The sequence below is a fragment of the Eriocheir sinensis genome, chromosome 68 (genome assembly GCF_024679095.1).
Source record: "Eriocheir sinensis breed Jianghai 21 chromosome 68, ASM2467909v1, whole genome shotgun sequence".
Lineage (NCBI taxonomy): Eukaryota > Metazoa > Arthropoda > Malacostraca > Decapoda > Varunidae > Eriocheir > Eriocheir sinensis.
The window spans coordinates 4,927,690-4,940,363 of record NC_066576.1 but is presented as its reverse complement, the minus strand read 5'-3'; the positions used below and the strand labels follow the sequence as shown (position 1 = coordinate 4,940,363).

General features: G+C 48.1%; 1 protein-coding gene across 50 annotated transcripts in view; it reads left to right on the top strand.

Annotated features, from left to right (window-relative positions):
* Window positions 1–12,674, top strand: part of LOC126988204 (titin homolog) — a 169,935-nt gene that overhangs the window by 123,260 nt on the left and 34,001 nt on the right. For 6 of the 50 annotated variants that reach the window (XM_050846202.1, XM_050846154.1, XM_050846156.1 and 3 more), the window contains 7 exons: window positions 1,081–1,167; window positions 3,940–4,023; window positions 4,369–4,971; window positions 5,581–6,363; window positions 6,409–8,874; window positions 11,184–11,381; window positions 12,150–12,335. In XM_050846202.1, coding sequence (XP_050702159.1) covers window positions 1,081–1,167; window positions 3,940–4,023; window positions 4,369–4,971; window positions 5,581–6,363; window positions 6,409–8,874; window positions 11,184–11,381; window positions 12,150–12,335 — 4,407 coding nt within the window. Of the gene's footprint in view, window positions 1–297; window positions 559–906; window positions 1,168–2,124; window positions 2,725–2,811; window positions 2,986–3,072; window positions 3,247–3,939; window positions 4,024–4,197; window positions 4,972–5,145; window positions 5,494–5,580; window positions 6,364–6,408; window positions 8,875–11,183; window positions 11,382–12,149; window positions 12,336–12,674 lie in introns of all 50 variants that reach the window. The other 44 variants (XM_050846194.1, XM_050846199.1, XM_050846163.1 and 41 more) reach the window with 43 other exon arrangements.

Genomic DNA, 12,674 nt, shown 5'->3' with positions numbered 1-12,674 from the left:
CTGAAGGAAGAAGATGTTGCTGCCAAGAAGAAGAAGGCCTTGATGAAGGAGAAGGGGGAGGAAGTGGAGGGCGAGGAAGCCAAGGGACTGAAGGAAGAAGATGTTGCTGCCAAGAAGAAGAAGGCCTTGATGAAGGAGAAGGGAGAGGAAGTGGAGGGCGAGGAAGCCAAGGGGCTGAAGGAAGAAGATGTTGCTGCCAAGAAGAAGAAGGCCTTGATGAAGGACAAGGGAGAGGAAGTGGAGGGCGAGGAAGCCAAGGGGCTGAAGGAAGAAGATGTTGCTGCCAAGAAGAAGAAGGCCTTGATGAAGGACAAGGGAGAGGAAGTGGAGGGCGAGGAAGCCAAGGGGCTGAAGGAAGAAGATGTTGCTGCCAAGAAGAAGAAGGCCTTGATGAAGGAGAAGGGGGAGGAAGTGGAGGGCGAGGAAGCCAAGGGGCTGAAGGAAGAAGATGTTGCTGCCAAGAAGAAGAAGGCCCTCTTGAAGGAGAAGGGAGAGGAAGTGGAGGGCGAGGAAGCCAAGGGACTTAAAGAGGAGGAAGTTGCTGCCAAGAAGAAGAAGGCCCTCTTGAAGGAGAAGGGAGAGGAAGTGGAGGCCGAGGAAGCCAAGGGACTTAAAGAGGAAGAAGTTGCTGCCAAGAAGAAGAAGGCCCTCTTGAAGGAGAAGGGAGAGGAAGTGGAGGGCGAGGAAGCCAAGGGGCTGAAGGAAGAAGATGTTGCTGCCAAGAAGAAGAAGGCCTTGATGAAGGACAAGGGAGAGGAAGTAGAAGGAGAGGAAGCCAAGGGACTGAAGGAAGAAGATGTTGCTGCCAAGAAGAAGAAGGCCTTGATGAAGGACAAGGGAGAGGAAGTAGAAGGAGAGGAAGCCAAGGGGCTGAAGGAAGAAGATGTTGCTGCCAAGAAGAAGAAGGCCTTGATGAAGGAGAAGGGAGAGGAAGTGGAGGGCGAGGAAGCCAAGGGACTTAAAGAGGAGGAAGTTGCTGCCAAGAAGAAGAAGGCCCTCTTGAAGGAGAAGGGAGAGGAAGTGGAGGGCGAGGAAGCCAAGGGACTTAAAGAGGAGGAAGTTGCTGCCAAGAAGAAGAAGGCCCTCTTGAAGGACAAGGGAGAGGAAGTGGAGGGCGAGGAAGCCAAGGGACTTAAAGAGGAGGAAGTTGCTGCCAAGAAGAAGAAGGCCCTCTTGAAGGAGAAGGGAGAGGAAGTGGAGGGCGAGGAAGCCAAGGGACTTAAAGAGGAGGAAGTTGCTGCCAAAAAGAAGAAGGCCTTGATGAAGGAGAAGGGAGAGGAAGTGGAGGGCGAGGAAGCCAAGGGACTTAAAGAGGAGGAAGTTGCTGCCAAGAAGAAGAAGGCCTTGATGAAGGAGAAGGGAGAGGAAGTGGAGGGCGAGGAAGCCAAGGGACTTAAAGAGGAGGAAGTTGCTGCCAAGAAGAAGAAGGCCTTGATGAAGGAGAAGGGAGAGGAAGTGGAGGGCGAGGAAGCCAAGGGACTTAAAGAGGAGGAAGTTGCTGCCAAGAAGAAGAAGGCCTTGATGAAGGAGAAGGGAGAGGAAGTGGAGGGCGAGGAAGCCAAGGGGCTGAAGGAAGAAGATGTTGCTGCCAAGAAGAAGAAGGCCTTGATGAAGGAGAAGGGAGAGGAAGTGGAGGGCGAGGAAGCCAAGGGGCTGAAGGAAGAAGATGTTGCTGCCAAGAAGAAGAAGGCCTTGATGAAGGACAAGGGAGAGGAAGTGGAGGGCGAGGAAGCCAAGGGGCTGAAGGAAGAAGATGTTGCTGCCAAGAAGAAGAAGGCCTTGATGAAGGACAAGGGAGAGGAAGTGGAGGGCGAGGAAGCCAAGGGACTTAAAGAGGAAGAAGTTGCTGCCAAGAAGAAGAAGGCCCTCTTGAAGGAGAAGGGAGAGGAAGTGGAGGGCGAGGAAGCCAAGGGGCTGAAGGAAGAAGATGTTGCTGCCAAGAAGAAGAAGGCCTTGATGAAGGAGAAGGGGGAGGAAGTGGAGGGCGAGGAAGCCAAGGGACTTAAAGAGGAGGAAGTTGCTGCCAAGAAGAAGAAGGCCTTGATGAAGGAGAAGGGAGAGGAAGTGGAGGGCGAGGAAGCCAAGGGACTTAAAGAGGAGGAAGTTGCTGCCAAGAAGAAGAAGGCCTTGATGAAGGACAAGGGAGAGGAAGTGGAGGGCGAGGAATCCAAGGGACTTAAAGAGGAGGAAGTTGCTGCCAAGAAGAAGAAGGCCCTCTTGAAGGAGAAGGGAGAGGAAGTGGAGGGCGAGGAAGCCAAGGGACTTAAAGAGGAGGAAGTTGCTGCCAAGAAGAAGAAGGCCTCGATGAAAGATGGCAGTACAGACGAGGTCTCTCCTGATGCTAAAAAGCAGGTAAAGTCGGAGGATAAATCCAAGGGAGGTGCCCCAGAAGATGGCGTGCAGCCCAGCGTGCTGGAGGAGGACTCCACGGTGGAGGGCGAAGCCACAGTGTCCCTGAAGAAACGCAAGGCATACGAGAAGGACGAAGCTTCAGCAGATTTGTCTTTGGATTTACAGGCAGACAAAGATGATGGCAAGAAAGCAAAGGCTAAGCCTGCCGTGGGTGAGGAGAAGGAAGGAAAATTTGCCGAGGCCAAGGCTGCAACTGAAGAGGACGTTGCTGCCAAGAAGAAGAAGGCCCTCATGAAGGACAAGGGGGAGGAAGTGGAGGGCGAGGAAGCCAAGGGACTTAAAGAGGAGGAAGTTGCTGCCAAGAAGAAGAAGGCCCTCATGAAGGACAAGGGGGAGGAAGTGGAGGGCGAGGAAGCCAAGGGACTTAAAGAGGAGGAAGTTGCTGCCAAGAAGAAGAAGGCCCTCTTGAAGGAGAAGGGAGAGGAAGTGGAGGGCGAGGAAGCCAAGGGGCTGAAGGAAGAAGATGTTGCTGCCAAGAAGAAGAAGGCCTTGATGAAGGAGAAGGGGGAGGAAGTGGAGGGCGAGGAAGCCAAGGGACTTAAAGAGGAGGAAGTTGCTGCCAAGAAGAAGAAGGCCCTCTTGAAGGAGAAGGGAGAGGAAGTGGAGGGCGAGGAAGCCAAGGGACTTAAAGAGGAGGAAGTTGCTGCCAAGAAGAAGAAGGCCTTGATGAAGGACAAGGGAGAGGAAGTGGAGGGCGAGGAAGCCAAGGGACTTAAAGAGGAGGAAGTTGCTGCCAAGAAGAAGAAGGCCCTCTTGAAGGAGAAGGGAGAGGAAGTGGAGGGCGAGGAAGCCAAGGGACTTAAAGAGGAGGAAGTTGCTGCCAAGAAGAAGAAGGCCCTCTTGAATGACAAGGGAGTTGATGTGGAGGGCGAGGAAGCCAAGGGACTTAAAGAGGAGGAAGTTGCTGCCAAGAAGAAGAAGGCCTTGATGAAGGAGAAGGGAGAGGAAGTGGAGGGCGAGGAAGCCAAGGGACTTAAAGAGGAGGAAGTTGCTGCCAAAAAGAAGAAGGCCCTCTTGAAGGAGAAGGGAGAGGAAGTGGAGGGCGAGGAAGCCAAGGGACTTAAAGAGGAGGAAGTTGCCAAGAAGAAGAAGGCCCTCTTGAAGGAGAAGGGAGAGGAAGTGGAGGGCGAGGAAGCCAAGGGACTTAAAGAGGAGGAAGTTGCTGCCAAGAAGAAGAAGGCCTTGATGAAGGACAAGGGAGAGGAAGTGGAGGGCGAGGAAGCCAAGGGACTTAAAGAGGAGGAAGTTGCTGCCAAGAAGAAGAAGGCCTTGATGAAGGAGAAGGGAGAGGAAGTGGAGGGCGAGGAAGCCAAGGGACTTAAAGAGGAGGAAGTTGCTGCCAAGAAGAAGAAGGCCTTGATGAAGGAGAAGGGGGAGGAAGTGGAGGGCGAGGAAGCCAAGGGACTTAAAGAGGAGGAAGTTGCTGCCAAGAAGAAGAAGGCCTTGATGAAGGAGAAGGGGGAGGAAGTGGAGGGCGAGGAAGCCAAGGGACTTAAAGAGGAGGAAGTTGCTGCCAAGAAGAAGAAGGCCTTGATGAAGGAGAAGGGAGAGGAAGTGGAGGGCGAGGAAGCCAAGGGGCTGAAGGAAGAAGATGTTGCTGCCAAGAAGAAGGCCCTCATGAAGGAGAAGGGAGAGGAAGTGGAGGGCGAGGAAGCCAAGGGACTTAAAGAGGAGGAAGTTGCTGCTAAGAAGAAGAAGGCCCTCTTGAAGGAGAAGGGAGAGGAAGTGGAGGGCGAGGAAGCCAAGGGACTTAAAGAGGAGGAAGTTGCTGCCAAGAAGAAGAAGGCCTTGATGAAGGACAAGGGGGAGGAAGTGGAGGGCGAGGAAGCCAAGGGACTTAAAGAGGAGGAAGTTGCTGCCAAGAAGAAGAGGGCCCTCTTGAAGGAGAAGGGAGAGGAAGTGGAGGGCGAGGAAGCCAAGGGACTTAAAGAGGAGGAAGTTGCTGCCAAGAAGAAGAAGGCCCTCTTGAAGGAGAAGGGAGAGGAAGTGGAGGGCGAGGAAGCCAAGGGACTTAAAGAGGAGGAAGTTGCTGCCAAGAAGAAGAAGGCCTCGATGAAAGATGGCAGTACAGACGAGGTCTCTCCTGATGCTAAAAAGCAGGTAAAGTCGGAGGATAAATCCAAGGGAGGTGCCCCAGAAGGTGGCGTGCAGCCCAGCCTGGTGGCGGAGGACTCCACAGTGGAGGGCGAAGCCACAGTGTCCCTGAAGAAACGCAAGGCATATGAGGAGGACGAAGCTTCAGCAGATTTGTCTTTGGATTTACAGGCAGACAAAGATGATGGCAAGAAAGCAAAGGCTAAGCCTGCCGTGGGTGAGGAGAAGGAAGGAAAATTTTCCGAGGCCAAGGCTTCAACTGAAGAGGACGTTGCTGCCAAGAAGAAGAAGGCCCTCATGAAGGAGAAGGGAGAGGAAGTGGAGGGCGAGGAAGCCAAGGGACTTAAAGAGGAGGAAGTTGCTGCCAAGAAGAAGAAGGCCCTCATGAAGGAGAAGGGAGAGGAAGTGGAGGGCGAGGAAGCCAAGGGACTTAAAGAGGAGGAAGTTGCTGCCAAGAAGAAGAAGGCCCTCTTGAAGGAGAAGGGAGAGGAAGTGGAGGGCGAGGAAGCCAAGGGACTTAAAGAGGAGGAAGTTGCTGCCAAGAAGAAGAAGGCCTTGATGAAGGAGAAGGGGGAGGAAGTGGAGGGCGAGGAAGCCAAGGGGCTGAAGGAAGAAGATGTTGCTGCCAAGAAGAAGAAGGCCTTGATGAAGGACAAGGGAGAGGAAGTGGAGGGCGAGGAAGCCAAGGGGCTGAAGGAAGAAGATGTTGCTGCCAAGAAGAAGAAGGCCCTCTTGAAGGAGAAGGGAGAGGAAGTGGAGGGCGAGGAAGCCAAGGGACTTAAAGAGGAGGAAGTTGCTGCCAAGAAGAAGAAGGCCTTGATGAAGGAGAAGGGAGAGGAAGTGGAGGGCGAGGAAGCCAAGGGACTTAAAGAGGAGGAAGTTGCTGCCAAGAAGAAGAAGGCCTTGATGAAGGAGAAGGGGGAGGAAGTGGAGGGCGAGGAAGCCAAGGGACTTAAAGAGGAGGAAGTTGCTGCCAAGAAGAAGAAGGCCCTCTTGAAGGACAAGGGAGAGGAAGTGGAGGGCGAGGAAGCCAAAGGACTTAAAGAGGAGGAAGTTGCTGCCAAAAAGAAGAAGGCCCTCTTGAAGGACAAGGGAGAGGAAATGGAGGCAAAGACAAAGCAGGAAGAGGTAAAGAAAGAAGAGGAAGGAAAACAAACAAAAGAGGAAGCGTTAAAGAAAAAAGAAGAAGCAGAGACCAAGCAGAAGAAAGAGGAAGAAATGAAGAAGAAAGAGGAAGAAGCTAAGAAGAAAGTAGATGAGACGAAGAAGAAAGAGGAAGAGAAGAAAAAAGAGGAAGAGTCCAAAAAGAAGAAAGATGAAGAAGCAAAGAAGAAAGAGGAGGAGACGAAGAAGAAGAAAGAGGAAGAAGTAAAGAAGAAGAAAGAGGAAGAAGAAAAGAAGACAAAGGAAGAAGTAAAGAAGAAGGAAGAGGACAAGAAGAAGAAAGAGGAAGAAGAAAAGAAGACAAAGGAAGAAGTAAAGAAGAAGAAAGAAGAGGAAGAAAAGAAGAAGAAAGAAGAGGAAGAAGAAAAGAAGACAAAGGAAGAAGTAAAGAAGAAGAAAGAAGAGGAAGAAAAGAAGAAAAAAGAGGAAGAGGAAAAGAAGACAAAGGAAGAAGTAAAGAAGAAGAAAGAAGAGGAAGAAAAGAAGACAAAGGAAGAAGTAAAGAAGAAGGAAGAGGACAAGAAGAAGAAAGAGGAAGAAAAGAAGACAAAGGAAGAAGAAAAGAAGAAGAAAGAAGAGGATGAAAAGAAGAAGAAAGAGGAAGAAGAAAAGAAGACAAAGGAAGAAGTAAAAAAGAAGGAAGAGGAAGAAAAGAAGAAGAAAGAGGAAGAGGAAAAGAAGACAAAGGAAGAAGTAAAGAAGAAGAAAGAAGAGGAAGAAAAGAAGACAAAGGAAGAGGTAAAGAAGAAAAAAGAAGAGGAAGAAAAGAAGAAGAAAGAGGAAGAAGAAAAGAAGACAAAGGAAGAAGTAAAGAAGAAAGAAGAGGAAGAAAAGAAGAAGAAAGAGGAAGAAGAAAAGAAGACAAAGGAAGAAGTAAAGAAGAAGAAAGAAGAGGAAGAAAAGAAGAAGAAAGAGGAAGAAGAAAAGAAGACAAAGGAAGAAGTAAAGAAGAAGAAAGAGGAAGAAAAGAAGAAGAAAGAGGAAGAAGAAAAGAAGACAAAGGAAGAAGTAAAGAAGAAGAAAGAAGAGGAAGAAAAGAAGAAGAAAGAGGAAGAAGAAAAGAAGACAAAGGAAGAAGTAAAGAAGAAGAAAGAAGAGGAAGAAAAGAAGAAGAAAGAGGAAGAAGAAAAGAAGACAAAGGAAGAAGTAAAGAAGAAGAAAGAAGAGGAAGAAAAGAAGAAGAAAGAGGGAGAAGAAAAGAAGAAGAAAGAGGAAGAAGAAAAGAAGACAAAGGAAGAAGTAAAGAAGAAGAAAGAAGAGGAAGAAAAGAAGAAGAAAGAGGAAGAAGAAAAGAAGAAGAAAGAGGAAGAGGAAAAGAAGACAAAGGAAGAAGTAAAGAAGAAGAAAGAAGAGGAAGAAAAGAAAACAAAGGAAGAAGTAAAGAAGAAGAAAGAGGAAGAAGAAAAGAAAAAGAAAGAGGAAGTAAAGAAGAAAGACGAAGAAAAGAAGAAGAAAGAAGAAGAAGAGAAGAAGAAGAAGGAAGAGGCAAAGAAGAAAGAGGAAGAAGAAAAGAAGAAAAAAGAAGAGGTGACCAAGAAGAAAGAGGAAGAAGAAAAGAAGAAGAAGGAAGAGGTAAAGAAGAAAGAGGAAGAAGAAAAGAAGAAAAAAGAAGAGGAGACCAAGAAGAAGAAAGAGGAAGAAGAAAAGAAGAAGAAGGAAGAGGTAAAGAAGAAAGAGGAGGAAGAAAAGAAGAAGAAAGAAGAGGAGACCAAGAAGAAGACAAAAGAGGAAGAAGAAAAGAAGAAGAAAGAAGAGGAAGCACAGAAGAAGAAGAAGGAGGAGGTAAAGAAGAAAGAAGAAGAAGAAAAGAAGAAGAAGGAAGAGGAGACCAAGAAGAAAGAAGAGACGAAGAAGAAGGAAGAAGAAAAGAAGAAGAAAGAGGAAGAAAAGAAGAAGAAAGAGGAAGAAGAAAAGAAGAAGAAAGAAGAAGAAACAAAGAAGAAAGAAGAGACGAAGAAGAAGAAAGAGGAAGAAGAAGCCAAGAAGAAGAAAGAGGAAGAAAAGGAGGCAAAGAAGAAGACAGAAAAAGCAAAAAGTCCCCAAGAAAAGAAGGAGAAGAAGGAGGATGTAGAACAGGAAAAGGAATCCAAATCCAAGGAAAAGGATGCCAAGTCTCCTGAACCCAAGGCAAGAAAGAGATCCAGTATTAAGGAAGCGGAAATCAAGGCGGCTGAGAAGGCAAAATCACCGGAGAGGAAACGATCGTCTGTCAAGTGTGCAGCGGAGAAGGCCAAGTCCCCCGAACCGCCCCCACGTAGGAAGGCAAGTCAGGCTGATATCGAAGACTCCTTGAAGCGAACCAAGTCTCCTGAGGCCCCGAAGCGGAAGGCGAAGGAACAGGCTCAGGACGGGACTACCACGACCACACGAGCCGCGGAACTTCGCCAACAGGAGGAGATACTGCGGAAGAAGGAGGTGAAGGAGGTGCCGATGGAGGACGAGAGGGCAAGGAGACGAAGGGAAGAAGCGGAGAGATTGAAGAAGGAGGAGGAGGAGTTAGCTGAGAGGAGGCGGAAGAGGAAGGAGGAGGACGAGAAACGGAAGAAGGAGGTGGCGGAGGCAGCGATGACGGTGGAGGAGAAGAAAGCCGAGAGGAGGAGGAAGGAACATGAGGAACAGATGAAACAGTTGGAGGAGGAGGAGCAGAAGAGGCTGAAGGAGGAAGATGATAGGCAGAAGAAGCTTGAGAAGAGAAGACAAGAGCAGGAGAGACTTCTTCGGGAGGAGGAGGAGAGGATCATGCAGGAGGAAGCGGAGAGGAGAGAGAAGAGGAGGCAGCGGAAGATGGAGGAAGAGCTGGCGTTTAAAGACAGGCAGGATAGATATTCAAAGGACGAGGCGGAGAGGCAGGAGAGGAGGAGAAGACAATGGGAGGAGGAGGAGAGAAGACTGAAGGAGAAGGATATAGAGAGGCAGAGAAAGAGGGAAAAGGACAAACAGGAACGACTGCAGCGACTCAAGAGAGAGGAGGAGGAGGAGGAGAGGCGTCTGGAGGAGGAGGAGGAGATGAGGAGGGAGAGGAGGAGGAGGAGGGAGGAATACGATAGGCTCATGGCGGAAGAGGAAAGAAGAAGGGAAACGGAGGCGAGGCAGCGGATCGAGATGGAGAAGAAGAAGCTGGAGGAGGAATTAAGAGGTCGAGAGGAGATGAAGAGGAGGAGGGAGGACGAGATCAGGAAGCAGGGAGAGGAGTTCCTTAGAAGGGTGAGTCTTAGTTGGTAATTCTGTTTCCTTTGACCTTCCTTTCCCTCTCTCAAATCACTCACTTCTAAAGGGCGAAAGAGAGGTCAAACGCATTCCCATAATCATTTCTTTACATTCACGGTACAGAAGAAGGGTCACACTACTACCAGGGTCATAAAACTACCCCTGGAAATGCCCAAAACTCCTACGAAAATCTTGTCAAATAGGTGATCTTGTTGAAGTTCATGGTACAGAAGAAGGGTCACACTACCACCAGGGTCATAAAACTACCCCTGGAAATGCCCAAAGCTCCTACGAAAACCTTGTCAAATAGGTGATCTTGTTGAAGTTCATGGTACAGAAGAAGGGTCAGACTACCACCAGGGTCATAAAACTACCCCTGGAAATGCCCAAAACTCCTACGAAAACCTTGTCAAATAGGTGATCTTGTTGAAGTTCATGGTACAGAAGAAGAGTCACACTACTACCAGGGTCATAAAACTACCCCTGGAAATGCCCAAAACTCCTACGAAACTTGTCAAATAGGTGATCTTGTTGAAGTTCATGGTACAGAAGAAGAGTCAGACTACCACCAAGGTCATAAAACTACCCCTGCAAATGCCCAAAACTCCTACGAAAACCTTGTCAAATAGGTGATCTTGTTGAAGTTCATGGTACAGAAGAAGAGTCAGACTACCACCAGGGTCATAAAACTACCCCTGCAAATGCCCAAACTCCTACTACTAAAGCCTTGTCAAATTTGTGATCTTGGGCGCTGCAATGTTTAATAATGTGACCCAGAGTTAGTCGCTGCTTCCTTCCCTCCTTCCTAACACTTTTTTTCCATCTTTCTCCTCTCCTCGCACCCCTGTATTCTCCGTTCAGTTCAACAGCGTAGAGTCTCAGTAATTCCCCTGCCACATTTTAGCACCAAGAGACATATCGGTAGGTTTTCCAGCGAGATTTCTACTTTCATCCCAGCAAGTTTTCAGTATCTACAAATCAAGCAGTACCCTATTTACTAGTTCAACATCGTAAAGTCTTGGTAATTCCCCTGCCACATTTTAGCACCAAGAGACATATCGGTAGGTTTTCCAGCGAGATTTCTACTTTCATCCCAGCAAGTTTTCAGTATCTACAAATCAAGCAGTACCCAATTTACTAGTTCAACATCGTAAAGTCTTAGTAATTCCCCTGCCACATTTTAGCACCAGGAGACTAGGTTTTCCAGCAAGATTCCCATTATATTCCCACAAGTTTCCATTCCTTACAAAAATATCAGTATGTCATAGGCGGGGTTTTACCGAGGTCGTGTCGCGGTTAAGTCTACGGTCCCAGCCAGCCACGTTTATATTACTCAGACAAGGTTTTCCAGTAAGATTCCATTCCCTACAAGACCAGCAGTGTGTTATGGGCGGGTTGTTACCGAGGCATTGACGCGGTAAACTCTACGGTCCCGGCCAGCCACGTTTACATTACTCAGACAAGGATTTTCAGCAAGAGTTCTACCAGATTGTCATAATTTTCCATTCCTACGAGACCAGTAATGTGTTATGCGCAGGGCGTCACCAAGGCATTAACGCGGAAAACTCTACGGTCCCAGCCAGCCATGTTTCCATTACTCAGACAAGGATTTTCAGCAAGAGTTCTACCAGATTGTCATACGTTTTCATTCCCTACAAGACAAGCAGTGTGTTTTGGGTAGGGTCCTTCCGAGACATTGACGCGGGAAACTCTACGGTCCCGGCCAGCCACGTTTTCACCCACCTACCATCCCTTCCTTTCCTCAAGTTAATCATTCCTTTCCTGGTCCTTCCCTGTAACACCTCCATTCTCCTTGACCTTGGTGCCTGTCTCATGTCAAATAGAGGGTCTTCTGTACCAAACTATTTTTCTCACTCATCTACCATCCCTTCTGTACGTCAAGTTAATCATTCCTTTCCTTGGTCCTTCCCTGTAACACCTCCATTCTCCTTGACTTTGGTGCCTGTCTCATGTTAAATAGAGGGTCTTCTGTACCAAACTATTTTTCTCACTCATCTACCATCCCTTCTGTACCTCAAGCTAGCCATTCCTTTCCTGGTCCTTCCCTGTAACACCTCCATTCTGCCTGACTCACGTTAAGTCTTCTGTACCAAACTATTTTTCTCACTCATCTACCATCCCTTCTGTACGTCAAGTTAATCATTCCTTTCCTGGTCCTTCCCTGTAACACCTCCATTCTGCCTGACTTTCTTTGGTGCCTGTCTCACATTAAGTCTTCTGTACCAAACTATTTCTCATCTATACCTCAAGTTAGCCATTCCTCCCCATGGTTCTTCCCCGCCCAGGAGGAGGAGAGGCGGCAGAAGCATCTGGAGGAGCGGCGGCGCTGGCAGGAGGAGGAGCAGCAGCTGGAGGATGAGCTGAGTGGGCGGCGGTGGCAGGAACGCTCACACCCCAAGATTAAGTACTCGGACCGGGAGCTTCTGACGGTGGACAGATACAGCTCACTGGAGAGGCTGGAGAGGCGGCCACTCACCCCTGATGTAAGGAAGGCACACACACACACACACACACACACACACACACACACATCACATCACATACACATCACATCACATCACATACACATCACATCACATCACATACAAACCACTTAGAATAATATAAGATGATGATGATTGTAATAAGCTGCAGGAAGATTTAAATGAGATACCTGAATGATGTAAAGAATGAGAAATGGAGTTTAATGAAAAGAAATGTCACATAACACCACACACACACACACACACACACACACACACACACACACACACACAAATTAATCAACCCAGCAATACCCGATACATTTTCATTGATAAAAGAAAATGGGCATAATGGAGGGAGTAGGAGGGAAGGGGGGGCTCCTTTATTCTTCATTAATACCTACATTATGCCTGAATTTCTCTTGGTATCTGTCTTGTGTTAATTTGAGGGTATACTGCATGAAATAACTAGCAATATGAACTGACTCCTTACACATACACAGAGACCAAAAATGCCATAAATTAATCTCATTGCTTGAATTTCTTTGCTGCCTGTCTTGTGTTAAATTTAGGGCCTACTGTACTAAATAACTAACAACATGAGCTGACTCCTTCTCACACACACACACACACACACACACACACACACACACACACACAGACCAAAAACACCACACTAGTCCTAACTCTCCATAAATCATTGCTTCCATATTCTTCGCTACCTGCCTTGCATTAAATCTAGGGGCAACTACTCTAAACTATCGCCTCAACGTCCCTTCCTACCGACAGGGTGAATCGCTGCGCCGTGACCCCAAGCGACGTCCTAAATTCAGCACGAAGCTTCAGGACAGACAGGCGGTGAAGGGCAGCCGTGTTCGTCTCACCTGCAACATCCTGTACCCTATGGACGAGGTGGCTCCGGACGTCGAGTGGTTCAAGGGAGCCTATCCGGTGCGGGAGGATGACCGGGTCAGGGTGAGGATAAGTCTTGCTTGTTGTCTTGCTGGTGTTGATAACCTGGTAGCAGCGATGGGCCAAATTTGTGGCTTTACCGTGTAGCAGCGACGGGCCAAATTTGTGGCTTTACCGTGTAGCAGCGATGGGCCAAATTTGTGGCTTTACCGTGTAGCAGCGATGGGCCAAATTTGTGGCTTTACCGTGTAGCAGGGACGGGCCAAATCTGTGGCTTTATCGTGTAGCAGCAACGAGCCAAATTTGTGCCATGATATAAACACCCCAAAATAGATGATACATAATCTGATCACAAATGCTTTGATATATATTATGAAATGGTTTGTGTGAGGGGTGATTTTT